The sequence below is a fragment of the Sitodiplosis mosellana genome, unplaced genomic scaffold (genome assembly GCF_009176505.1).
Source record: "Sitodiplosis mosellana isolate CC-2019 unplaced genomic scaffold, AAFC_SMos_1.0 Smas_scaffold_6226, whole genome shotgun sequence".
NCBI classification, from domain to species: domain Eukaryota; kingdom Metazoa; phylum Arthropoda; class Insecta; order Diptera; family Cecidomyiidae; genus Sitodiplosis; species Sitodiplosis mosellana.
In genome coordinates this window covers 2,779,235-2,793,505 of record NW_022601467.1, presented here as the reverse complement: position 1 = coordinate 2,793,505, position 14,271 = coordinate 2,779,235, and the positions used below count along the sequence as shown (strand labels likewise).

Sequence of the window (14,271 nt, the reverse complement as noted above, 5' to 3'; positions counted from 1 at the left end):
GTAAGTTGCTTTGTTTACTTAAATCGAAATCAATTTTCTAAATTAACTTGTTTTTTTTTTTAACTGTTGCAACGAAGTGACAATGAGTTAAGCAATATGGGAATAAAACGTGGTCTTTGTGATTCGTGGTTTATTGCGCGCTCCAATAGCCTGTCTATGGCCAGAGATAATTCATAGTGAGCATTTCAAATGAAAGCCAACCGTATGCGTACACCTAAATTTGATAGCCAAACACTGTGAACGATATTTGCATTGTGGCGAGGTACAGTGTGCAATTTGCCGATAATGATTTCTAGCATTAATTTTTTTGTTCGCAGTTCATTAGACCGATTTTCATTGAAAATCGGTCAAATATCGATTGACCGTGCACCCAACTGTGTATGTTCTTCATTTGAAAGTGGGTTTTTCAATAAAATTGTTGTTTGTATATGTTGTTGTTTTGTTTTTTTCAATTTCGAAGGACGAAGTTCATGAGTGTTCTAAGAGTATATTTTTGTTCCAGTTCATAAAAACTCACAAACACTGACGCACATTTCAACTGCTGGGAGATTGATGCGAATTTAGACCCACATGAACGACGAATGATATATATCATGTGGCTGTGCGGTAGGAATGTGTGACTGAATTCAATGAAGACGCTCGAGATTTTAAACAACAACACAGAGATAGGAAAAAAAATGTGTGCAAACGAAAAGAGCTTAGCATTTATTGTGCATGCGTTGCATTCTAAGTGAGTGTTGGCTGATAATGCTGTGTGCACCGTCACCGTTGTCATCTTCCATTTATGTAAATTGTCTTACCGCCACAAAAACCGGTTCGGCATTTGCGATTGTGCACAATTCGCTGTTGCCGCTCTCTCGCTCTCGCTTTTCTCCATTTCTGTGTGTCTCACTATTGGCGTGCACATGTCTTTCCCCGTACTTTATCGAAACGAATTTTCAATTTTTTTGTTTCGTTCAATAAGAAAAGTGACAAGCCACCCTATTTTAGATTGTTGCCGTCAAAGCTCATCTTCCTTATCACGCTTTTTTCCGTTGAGAATTTTATAAAAACCGAACCGTTGCCATTGAATCGTTCCACATTGGAGAAATAATAATCGGTATAAATCGACAAAGTAGTATCATACTTTGGAGGAATCAGAGCGAGTTATGGAGCAATCAAGGTTGCGAACTTTTAATAAAACCGGAACACCAGTTTTGGAAAGAGAAAAAAAATCGGCGAAGCGTTTTTTTGTATTATAGGTCATAGTAAGAAGAAGAAAAAAAAAACCGTTCACAGCTTTGTCTCTTTTGTTTCTCTCAACTTCTGCTGGTGAGGCAAACCATGCTGTTGTCCGGAATGTAGCATAAAAACAATATGTTGAGAGAGAAAAAAACCACTTCAATGATTCGAAATCATTTGGATCAAAATGCAAGCACAAAGACAAATGTCAGTCAATCCAAACGCTACATTTTTGGTGGAGTTAATTCACTTTCCGTCTAAAGCTGGTACGTCGAGAAGAAATAAACAAGTTTGTTAAATCGGCTAAAATTGGGAACTTCTGAACAGTTTGATCGGCGTGTATTACATGGAGGAGAAAGAAAAAACAACGAGAGCACACCAAAACAATTTTGGTGAAGGCTGAACGTTGTTTATGGGCAAGAAAGCGAGCAAAAAAAATTGTATTCAAAGCTATTGTTTTTGCCTCTCTCTCTCTCTCTCTCTCTCTCTCTCTCTCTCTCTCTCTCTCTCCCTGTGTTCTGTGTTACATTCATGACATGTACACACAGTGTACACGTCTTAGTCAGTTCACATAGCAAATGCAAAGTTCGAATTGTGGCCAACTTGCCTAAATGGATTACTTGATAAGTTTTAAAACATCAAGGTAATGGTTTCTCGTTCGTTGCTTTGCTTACAAGTTATTTCTCTTTTTTTTCTCGGCCTCTTCTGTTGGTCAGACTAATACCGTGGTGTAAAATGCACGGTCTAATCGACACAGAATGTGCCCATGTCTATTCGATGTATGCCACGACCAAAGCCATTGTTTATCATTTCTCAGTTCCATCGACGAAGCAGCGGAGAGAAACAAGAATTTGTCGAATATAAATTACGTTTAGTACGCCCTTGTGCGTACATATTGTTGTATGGGTATGGTGTGTATCCAATGACACATCAAATTATGAAGAAAAAGGGGAAAAAAATCGAACAATGCGGTCGGTAACATAATAGTCACGCGTATCGATTACGCCGTTGATTTGAAGAATAATCACCTTATGTCTCTCTTTTTACCTCATGGTAATTTGTTTCGCATTTTTGTCTGTTCTGCTACGAATTTCTGTGAATTCGTTCAACGCCTCCTCAAATCTCAAAGAGAATTTAAAATACGAAGAAAAACAACCCATTAGTTTCCATTCATTTGGTCAGTGTTTATATTATTCTCATTTCTGCGCCTAACTGTGCACCGAACACACATACACACTTCAACCGAGTTCAAGTGTAGCAGCGGGAAATAGACACTTTTTGCGCTCGATTACGCTCATCTCATCTTATCTTATCATTGGCGAGCCAAAAGTAGTTTTATAACGTTGATTGTTCGTCATATAAAAGAGCGTATGATTCAAGACTACGTTTTTACTTTGACTTCTGCGGATTCTGTTGTCTGACATTGTTGATACTCGGTTTTCAGACTACGACCATACACCACTTATGCTGAACTCACATTCTAAAGTGATCGTCGGACCAATCAAGCTGCTCGCATAAATTTCATTGAACAGTAACAATTTCCGAAATGATATTTCACATTGACAATAGCCAGCCCGTTAAGATATGTGCTTAATGGTGATTTGACCTGCCGTTTTTCAAATCGATTAGACAATAGTGTTCTAGTTGTATTAAAACTAAAACTAAATCTACATTTGCTTGTTCGATGAATGTCATCGTAGCATAATTCTTTACGTAAACCGGTTTCTTACGTAAATGTCATATTATTTAAGAATTCCAAGTGATTTATTGTGTTTCTTAGATGACATTATTATTCTCCACCAAACAATCCAGGCACTTTTGCCCATACATCCGTTGTGTGGACTGTAATGCATTCAAATGTTGGCCACTGTATTTGTATAGGTTGATATTCGAGTGAAGTGAAACACAGAACGGTCATTTAATGAGATGCTGGTGGAAGTCATTTTAGATACGTTGATAGATTATATGGATAATGAAATCATGAAGAAATTAAACCCAACACACGCACACAACCCCATAAAATGAAATCCTTCTTCCTCATTCGGATGTGGCGATTCACGTACAGAGCCACATTTGTAAACTGCTTTAAATTCAAATCAAAATCGAAATTTGGAACACGCGGATAAATTGACAACTCGTACGAAAAACATTCAAGAGATGTGTTACGGATACAGCATGAAAATGGTGCGCCGTATGCCGGCAATGAATAACGATTTACTTGATGAGAACCGTTTAAGAGCGCCTTTTCTTTCTCTTTTCCTCTCTTTCTGATGCTGATAATCAAATGAAGAAACATTGTCATTGCGAAACCCGTCTACTGCCAACGTATCACATCTAGACGGCGTTTTGTCCTTTGATCTTATTTCAGCCAATAACAAAGACAACAACAGCCATAGCAAAAAAAAAAACAACGTAATCATGGAAAATAATTCAAAAGAACAATTCATTGAGCACAAAAATTAATAAATTACTAGAAAATAATGCGCAAAAGTGGCGCATATTATGAACTAAAAATGAGATGCAATGGCAGCATAGGAAAGTGCGATGAAATGAAAAAAAAATGAAGAAAACACACACAAAAAACAGAGGAGAAAAGAAAAGAGAGAAAATGCGGCCGAAGAGGAAAAAAATTATAGCCGAAACCAGTCGCGAATGAAATTGCTCATGTGTGCATTCGACATAATATGCGTCAGTGAAATAGCGAATGCCAATTGATATGAGGCGATATACAGGAGAGCAGCACGCGATAAAATACTACATACACACGTGATGTGCGAGTGTGCATTTTAAGTAAAAGTTATTGTTTCAACCAGTTTTTTTGTCGGTGAGACGGCGACGATAGCGAATCGTATGTGTTTGCGTGTGTATGTGTGAGCGGCGTGCACGATCTCCTCCGATTCGCGGCCTGCATACTTTCGCTCATATGAATGTATTCATAATTGTTATTTTGATGTGCATTTGCGTTGGGTTGTGCAGTTTTTCGCGCGTTCACATGTTTCTTCGCCCCGATAAAAATCGGCCGTTCGTCGTTGATACTCGTTCGCATCCATGCCATATACATTTGCACCCATATCGTCTTCTTGGCGCTCGACAATTCTATCTGTCCTATCGTTCGCGTCCTCTTCAATACAAATTCTCTGGGTTTTTTTTTCTGCTTCTCTTTTTCAATTTGCAAGCATTGCATGCACTTTCGTATATAGCTATATATAATATATAGTATATATGCATCTTTTTTTTTTATTTATCCGCGATCTGCATCTATGCCATTCCATATCCTCGGTGTATATTTGCATTCTGGTATTTGTCTTCACTTTTTTTCTTAATTTTAACATGGGTGATTAATTCAATTTTTGCACACATAAAACACATATACATAGCACATACATATATACACGAAGAGTGTATCAGTTTGGACTCAGTGTCGAAAACGAATGCGCGTCGCAACACACAGCACCGAGTAAAAGTCGGATAGAAAGGCGAAGCGAAAAACAACAGCAACGAGAAAAAGCGAAGAACAAGTCGAATGCACATGATGTGGCACGGAAAAGAACACGGAAACGACGATTCCAAAAAAGAATTTATTTCAAGTTTTGTTTATATAATTTGTGTGTGGTGAATCGGAGAGATTTCTATCTTGGATGCGCATTGAAGCCCACTATCGACCGAACTGAAAAGTGTATGCTGTATGTGGGATAGAACACTTATTGAATGCTGCGCACAAATAACCAAAGAAACACCGCAATGTGAACCGAAAACAGAACAGAAGAATTGCAATGCAATGCTATTAAACATAAAAATGCGATAATTGGGAAATGCATTTTATCATTGATTTTGTTGTTGTTGTTGTTGTCTGGTTGCAGACGCGCACTCAGCCCGTACAAATCTCAACAGCATTAATTATCACGATCAAAGTTTCAAAGTTCATACATAACTTTTTGTAGAGTTCGGTGAATTATTGAGCTGTTTTCTTCGTGTGATGATGAAAAACGAAAACCAACGACCTCTTCCTTTCTGACTTCCCTCGCAGATTTGCCCAGTTTGACGCATGTGACGCAATCGCCCGCAATGCTTTCAGGCGAAACCAGATCCATTGAGTATAAGTAATATTTAATTTTAAGATTTGTTCGATATAGAAGCAAACGGGATTATTGCACGCTACAGTCAACATTAGTCGAAGTATAAGTTAAATTCAAGCATATTCATTGATTGTGTTTGCTATTTTCACATTCTGATGTTGAAATGTGAAATGCTGTAGTTTTAAAGAGATCTGGTCATGTCCATAATGCATGGTTTCGTTTCATTTCATCAACGGGGAAAAAGAAATGGGGAAAAGTGCATTTTTCGACCTCTTCGATGCATTCGTCGCATCAGTGAATGAAGCAGAAAAAAGAGTCTATCTCAATGAAATATCTGTGGCTTCTCTTTTTTTCAGTTTGACGTAGTGAAGGCGTTAATTGATTAGAATCGCCAATGTGACTTCAATTCAGAATCATAGAGTCTCTTTCTCTCTCTCTCTATACTCTATTTTTTTTCTTCTTCTTTTTTTATTCATCTGTTATTTTGCTAAAACTTTGCACATTCTGCTATTTATGCACATATCTACGGATGAAACGTGTGACGGATTTGGATTACGGGCGGGCAAAAATGGAGCGAATCGTTTGATGCATTCGCTCCATTTTTAGTGTGTTGCGCGTTGATTTTGCCTACATTTTTTTTTGCTGATGCTTCTCTAGCTGTTCGTTGCTTATATGTCAAGTGTCAGCACATTTTCAGTGTTTTTATTCGACATACACACATGCACATAGCGACTGAGAAAGAGACAGACACTCACGAACTAACACACGTTCTTCCCTTCCACCGATTTCTGATTTCTTTTACTGTTTTCATACAATAAATTACTTGTTCAATAACAAAGAACAAAAACTGTGTGTAAGGCACATATATGTTCAAACGTAGACATATCTATCATGCGAATATCGTATTAAAGTACAAAATAATAATAAATTGCTGACGTCAGCAACAATTGCAGTATCATCATTGTGCACGATTTTTATTGAATCAGCTCAAAATATGCAATTGTGCAAATCAAAAGAAAACAAGAAGACGAAGAAGAAGAAGAAAAAAAACGGCAATGAGGAACCAAAAGTAACGCGACTATGAGTGAAAAGAGAGAGCGCGCGCAAAAAATTCATAGCAGATTGGAATAAATTGAATCGTTTGCACTGCATTCATTGAGACAGTCATTCGATTACATACGCACACACCGCTAACAAACTTGCGATTGCCAACGCGCCAGAGACACACGTTCTCAACTATAGCTAGGTTGTTGTTCTCTATTTCTTTCCCTCAATTCCCACTAGCTCTAAGAAACACTTGGCGATTCATTTTAATTGATATGATCCATGTGATTCGGTAGCTAACTTATGCACAAAGGTGCTGCACTGCCAAAACATATTTTGGCAAAATTACGAAAATAGTAGTGCCATGCATTGACCGGCTCAGTGAAACGAGATTGTGCGGACAAGGCTAATGAACTAAAGTGTATATACATATAGGAATTCAATGTTTACCACTAATTTGTTAAATGTATTTATCAAAGCGCATCACGATTCACAAAATTGAAATTAAATTCATACATTTTTTGTCAATAGAGTTTGTTCCGACCGTTTTTTTTTTAGCTCGACATATTTTGAAGTTGTTGTTGTTTGAGTTTTATAATTGCTTTGTTGCTATTCTGTCAGTTGAAGTTTTGAAAATTAAATCAACGAGCAATTTTATCCGCTTTTGGGCAAGCAAATATGCATTTATACATTTAATTGAAAAGAAAATCGTTCGTTTTACGTACCTTTGGTTGAACCATCTACTGAAAGTCCTGATTTAAATTTTGCAATAAATTCTAATAGTTTGGCATAGAAACGTGACATCAATGCAAATGCCAGCGACTTAATGTTGATGTGTTATACGAGCACATAATAAGTCAAACACATGCTCTCATTGGATTTGGCAATTTATATGCATCATTCTTGGCTAAGAACAACAACACGAATTTGTTTCAAACCAAATTCAATAATAGATGAAAATAAACGCCAAACCAAGCGGAATTCCACTCAATATTAAATCAATCTCTCTAAATTGAATGTTCATAACGAAAATTTTGCCGTTCTGTTGAATGCGCGCGCGAAATGTTCAGCTGAACGAATAAATTCGATACCGGCACACAGCGATCGTCGGAGCCGGTTTCGTTGCCGATGCAAATACAGATATATCAAATGGTAATCACATTCAGCGGTATTGCGATTCGTTTTTTGTTGTCGTTGCCGTTGCTATTCTCAAATTGCAGTCGAAATGGGATTATGGTCCCAAATATACACGAATTTTATCGCTTTTTAGCAAGCATTTATTAAACCAATTCAATCACTATCCATTAGGCGGAACACTACGCTACGTTGGTATGAAAATTGTATTAAAACACAGCGCAAAACCGAAAAATTCAGCAATATTCTATTGAAACTGTTAAAACGGAGCAAATGCATAGAAAGTGCACGCTGCATATATAATCGCGATTTCATTGCAATTATGAAAAATGCATTATTTACACTTATTAGCTCTCATGGTGTTTTCCATTCCTCTTAAAATCCGTACATGAATGTCATTGCCTCGGCTACAAAATTTCCCAAGGAACAATTGTTAACGCAAATACATCCATTACCAAGCGTATGTAAACGGTTGAATTTGGGCCCGCATTTGGGTGTAGTTTCAGACATTTTTAACGTCACAATGGAAGTAGAAAAAGAGCAGTAAAAACAAATCAATGATATAAAAACGATTATGAATCAATATTCAATATGCTAATAAATAGTGATACTCACCTACAGGAATTATCCTGTACTCTACCTACATCTATATAGACTATAGAATATAGATAGCCATCGATATCTGGTATCGATGATGTCTGGGAGACTAAGACCTCAACCAACTACAAATAACATACTGTTACATAAATTCTTTTGAAAAATAAAACATAAATTGCGGCTCCATTGATATTAATGAATGTTGAAGTTGACTCGGAATCGAGTTGGATACACGAGGTGTTGACGTGTGAACGCATCATGCAGCCGATGTCCAAAGAGTTCGCAATGCCCTGAAACAAAGAGAAAAAAAAACACACACACATTACTATTGCATCAATTTTAATTCAATGAGTAACATACCTCTGTACAAGATCAATTTTGCAGCCGAAATGTCACGTTGCCAAACTGTCTTCAGTACTGGAGAGTCGTCAACAGGGTCTTCGGGCACATATTCATCTGTGTACTCGATGATACCGAGTTCAGCGTCGTGAATGATTACACCTCTGCGCTCTTCAACATTGTCATCCATACCGTTTGCCGCGTTTTGTTGCCAGTTTTTACGGTAGCAAATCACCTTAGACACAAAACCACGGGGTTGATTTGGATTCTGCACTGCTGCTTGTCGCATTGCTCGTCGCTCTGATCGCAACTTCCGCTTGCTCTTTGCCGCTACAATTTTCTCTGGTAGCTTCATTCCATCAGGCCAATCATCTTGATCGGGCATACACCATTCACACACCTTGACACGATCGTTCAATGTACTCAATGGAAATGGTTCGAAACATCTGGCACACAATCGTGATGATCTGGCTTCGTTCACAAATCGTATGACATTGCCTTCCATTTTCTTGAAACTCTTCATCAATTTCCGCACGCCCGGGCATCGAACGTGTTTCTTGATCTGTATTGGTGAATTTGCAGGTGGTTGGGAAGCTCCAATGTTAATGATGCATCGTTTGCGATTTGTCTGTTGAGCAACAACAAAAACATTCAATTTTTTCAAAAGAAACAAAAATTCAATCACAAATTCTTACCAGCATTGCGGCCACCTTGTCACTGACCCGATTGGACTCGATGTAATGATCAAAACTTAAACGTGTGTACTTTTCGGTTGTGTACACTGCAATGGCTTTCTTCATGATGGTGAATCGATGCCGTATGTAGTCACGCCAATTACTTCCTTTTGGTGATAGCATTCGGTCATATCGCGCTCGGTTGTTTCGATCACTCTCTTCGAACTGCCCAAAGGCACGAGTCCATCGCTCTCTCTTTTCCTTACGCACTCCTTCTCCGGTGCAATAATGATACTTCTTGCTGTTGATTGTGAAATTCATCTGTGAGATGGAAACAAAAATCGAACAATAAAAATTAAACAATGAAATGGATTCACATGACACAATCACAATAGAATGCATTCAATCGCTAACATACCTCTTTGCCATTATGAATTCGCTCTTTGTCATTATTAATCCGTCGCCTAACGGTTGCATTCCACGTCTTCATGCCCCAATCAATGCCCAATTCATAGACATAGAAGCCATCCGAGTACCGTTTACGCACCAAACCATCTTCCACTAACTTGTCGACTACGGTTTTCTTCACTGAGTACAGAATCGATGCCGATACACCATCGCTGAGAATATGTTCGAATTTTTTGTTTGCTTTCAACACTCGATTGATTTTCTCCATGTTAAAAATCATATTGAAATAATACGCTTGATTTGATTTTGACGTGACGTGGCCCACTGTATGTTGCCGACCATATTCATCACGCGGAATGGTACCGGTTTCGCACATCATACGATACAAAACATCAGCGTCTATTCTCACTGCCTTTCGCGTGTGATGACAGATTGGGATGACCACCAAATTCTTGATGTTTGGCAACGCAATGACTTGCACGATGTTGTCGTGGTGCTGTTCAACCCAGTTGAGGTGCGTTTCGATTTCCGATTGCATGATCAACCACATTGGCAATGATGAAAACCATGTATCTTCGTCTTTGGTGAATTTGGCGATATCATCGTCAGCTGGTCCACGAATGTCTCGAACGTAACGCAACAATCGATCTCGTTTGGCCAAGCGATTAGCATCACCTCTTGTTGCGTCATATCGTTTGATTGCCCATGACACTGCATTTGCCACATCTCGTTCATCGTATGTGTCCGGTAGGCCACGAATCCGGTTAGTGTAGTTCTGTCTGAATGCCTTCAATCTCAAGAAATACCGCAATCGTTTCTGTGCATGTGTATCCAAATTCGTCTTCACATTACGGCCATATTGTTGGAACAAATATTTCATCAAGTTGCCGAAGTAATCATTGTTTGGCCATGCGGAGCGATTCTCGATGTCCACATTCTCAAAGCAATGCCGGAACCATGGATCCATAATGAAATCGTCTTCCTTGTAGCGCCGCAACACAGCATAGAAGCAATTTTCGATGATGTGCATTCCATCGCCATCGTCGAAATATTCCCAATTGCCGGTGATGATGGCCTGTTCAGTGGCAGCTCTGACTTTGTTGAGGAATAAAAGCGACGCCAATTCAGATATTTCGGTGCATTTTATGCTGGTTTTTGTGATCCATGGCAGAATACGATCACGATATTCCGGTCGAACAATACTAGCGGCGGCCAACTTGATTGCAAAGTATGCTTTCTCCTCCTTTTGCTTGCCATCTTCAACTTTCCGCGGTTTCGACCTATTGCCACGAATGGCATGTGCCCCTATCCTTTTTCTGCCCATTATTGAACCCTGAAAAAATAGAATGAAAACACAAAAATTACTTTAGAACGCACTAGAAATGATTTTTTGTTGCTTCTAAATTACTTAATTTGAATGAAAAACGAAAAAAACAATCACTGTAAATCGAACAGTATTCACAACAAATGACTTGCCTTTCCAAATGCTCAGATCAATGTGAATGTGCAATCGGCATCAGTTTGACACATCAAGCTGAATTTGGTTGTGACATAAATACCGCACACCGTGATAAAATATCGAAACGCTCACGATATTTCGACAGCAGATTTCTTCCACAGGCTACGGATCAAAACTGTGAACAAACAAAAAAACACACAACAATCGATGGTTTGTTGATTTCGAAAATCACATGCACACGGTGGTATTGTTTGGTTCGATCACTCGTTCGATGTCACAACGATAACAATTCAAATGACTTACCCTTTTTCCCTTTTGCTGGCTGTTCAATATGAATTTAGTCGAACGAAGCAAAGATTCATATTTCATGACATGGTGAAATTGTGAACGGCGGTTTGTTTATAATAACAAACTTCAAAATGAACCAACACGTAATCGTTGAAAATCAGAAGAAATGAATTTGAAATTGCCTCGGCTACATAATTTCGGTGTTCAACGAAATGAAAACTGTTAGAAAAACTGCATCGTTCTTGTTGCTGAAAAAAGTTTTATCGGCTGTAATGGCATTTTCGTTTCGATTCTTGGCGCAGTCACAACTGGAAAACGTCAAAAACATGTGTTTGTGCGCCAAAAGACCATGAAAATTCGTTGTCAGCTAATCATGTCATCGAACACACACTGAAGTGACGTATGGAAGGACGCTTTGAATCCATGTCATGTTTTATGATCGGAACGTATGAGTTTGATTGCAATCAATATGTATGTAATTGTTTTTCTTCTTTCTATTTGGTTTTATCTCATGATTCTATTTACATAAACCATCGGCACAGCAACATCATAAACATTCTCGTGTTGCTTTGAAGATATACAAAAAAGGCATAAAATATTGCCAGCGCTGGTGTGATCTACATTTGTAAATATTTATTTTTTCAACGGCGTTGTGACGACTAAACAAAACTTACGTCACATAATTGCCGATAATGAAACTGTTGAGTTCAATTGCTTTAAATACCTTGGGACGTTTAGTGCCTGATTGATATCGTAATGACTAAACGTGGAACTGTGTGTGTATATTTAGCTGTATCCATGTATATGTGAATAAGAATTTTTTTTTCTTTCGTCTGATTCAATGTATCAGGCGCTGTGATATCGCATCGGCCTCATTGAATTCATGAATATTTCCGCTATCAGATTGAACGTCTTCGAAATTGGCTGGTGCTAAAAACAGACACAATTTATCACGGGGAAGGATAGATAACTCATGGTAGTTCTGTCATACACAATGAAATTACGTTTTCTACTAGCAACCGACCGAAATGTTTTACTGCAAATAAATTCGTATTTTTGATTTGACACACTTGATATTACTTCATTTGCCTTGTCAATGTTTTATTTTTCGTATGAAAAACAATTGAACTTATGACAAATTTTATGGCTCATTTTTCCAACCGCAGAAAAAATGAGGTATTACGAAAGAATGCACAGATTCAATCAAAAATGTTAATGAAAAAAAAAAATCAATGATATACAACTGCTCCCTTACATATTTGCGAAATTATTCTGCTACAACTAGCCACCTATTGCTACATGTCATGTAAATGAAAAGTGGTCAATGTATTTTTTATATATACAAAAACACTTTGAATTCGTTATGGAAATTACTGACAATGACAATTAATATTCACAATTATTAATTAGTAACACTATGTTGAGTATATAAATATATGAATTTGCGGAGATAACAGTCGGTGGCGTTCGATGCGGCAAAGGCAAACTCAATTGCCATTTTTCTTTGATTCCGTTTCTTCCATTTTTATTCCATTTCATTCATATATAGTATATACTTATATCGTACAACAATAGCGTAACAACGTTCTGTAATCGCTTTTTCTATATGTGTTTGCCTTTCATTCAAATCTCAAGTGAAAAAAAAAGTGTCACTGATTCAAAATGCATGAGTCAGTTTAAATTGGAATGTGCAGCTTTTTACAATATGCTTAGAAGATTGTTGATTATTTGCATGCATTTTATTGTTGCGCATTATCACATCGGTTGATGTTGGTAGTTGGACGTTTCATGCTTGTTCACATTGCCGCTGTCGCTGCTGCTGCTGTTTCAGCACATACGAACACGGTGCTACAGTGCGCTTACCATTCTATATATCAATTAAACGAGTGAACGTTGCACTACAAACACAGATACGGCACATTAGGTACAGAGTCCGTTTGCTGCCAAATCACTCATGCCACAACTCGTACGACTCCAAAATTACTTTATATTGCAATCGTCTCATGCTTCTTCTTTTATTTCTTTTTTTTAATAAATATAAATAGATATTGATAATAATTAGGACAATTTATTCCGCGGAAATGTGCGTAGATAACTTAAAGCATACTGGCCAATATGTTGTTTTGAGTTGTGCCTGTATGTCAGTTATCGTTCTTCTTTCCCATTCTCTCTCTCTCTCCAACACACTCTCGCCCAAAAACCAAATTATTCAATTCGTCTTATTCAATGCTTTCACACTATCTTTTCCAACTAAAAGAAAATGAACAAGCGAGACTCAAATTAAAATAAGAAACTCAAAATAATCGAAGAAAAGCAAAATTAACGCGAAATAAGAAGAAAAAAAAAATGAAATGGCGCAAGTTATAAAACTTTCACAATGAAATCGACAAAACAAAACAAGAACAGTAACAACAACAACAACAAAATCGTATACATTATTTTGCGAATCAACGACAAAAGAAGAAACGAAATACCCATTGTTTTGTACAAGTGTAAGGCATCTGAAGAATGTGTAGACATGCGGCCTAAAGTAGAGCATGTATGTGTGTGTCGTGTGAATGTATGTTATTAGGCGACTTTTATTTCGTATTTCATACGATTTGCCCGTGCAAACTGTCATGTGTGTGTGTGTGTGGTTTGGCTGCTCAATTTGAAGCAATGCACTTCGGTCGAATATCACTGAGCGCACGTGTGAGATGTGTTGAATAATGAATTTATATCATGCCGTGATGCTATTTAATCTGACAGAAAGGGAGAAACGTCGGTATACCGACAAACGAATACATGCAAACATTTGCGCCATATCTAAGCCCTTATTATGTGTCATTCAATTAAATGCTAAATCAAGCTTTAATAAGACGCAACTATATTTTCATAGCATTCAAATTAAGTATAACTATATCTATGTGCCATATTAACGTATTGCCATTTCTCTATTTATTTCCAGATGATGATATGATTGAAAGATCGCTAAAGGTAAGCATTGAACGAGTGTGTGTTTGTGTGTTTTCTTTCTTCAATTTAATCAATT

At 37.6% G+C, this 14,271-nt stretch overlaps 2 protein-coding genes across 6 annotated transcripts in view; one reads left to right on the top strand and one right to left on the bottom strand.

Moving 5' to 3' along the window:
* Nucleotides 1–14,271, top strand: part of LOC129578548 (C-terminal-binding protein) — a 44,748-nt gene that overhangs the window by 8,217 nt on the left and 22,260 nt on the right. For 2 of the 5 annotated variants that reach the window (XM_055467300.1, XM_055467295.1), the window contains exon 2: nt 14,188–14,216. The exons of 1 other annotated variant lie outside the window; for it this stretch is intronic. The gene's annotated coding sequence lies outside the window, so the exon portion shown is untranslated. Of the gene's footprint in view, nt 1–77; nt 263–11,590; nt 11,712–14,187; nt 14,217–14,271 lie in introns of those variants that run through there. 2 more of the 5 variants (XM_055467296.1, XM_055467297.1) reach the window with 2 other exon arrangements.
* Nucleotides 7,596–13,677, bottom strand: LOC129578544 (uncharacterized). The gene is made up of 7 exons (XM_055467283.1): nt 11,256–13,677; nt 10,970–11,127; nt 9,504–10,826; nt 9,107–9,406; nt 8,433–9,039; nt 8,091–8,362; nt 7,596–7,882 (listed from the first exon to the last, which is right to left on the bottom strand). Exons 3-6 carry the CDS (start codon nt 10,815–10,817, stop codon nt 8,265–8,267), a joined length of 2,319 nt encoding a protein of 772 aa, XP_055323258.1. The 5' UTR covers nt 10,818–10,826; nt 10,970–11,127; nt 11,256–13,677; the 3' UTR covers nt 7,596–7,882; nt 8,091–8,264.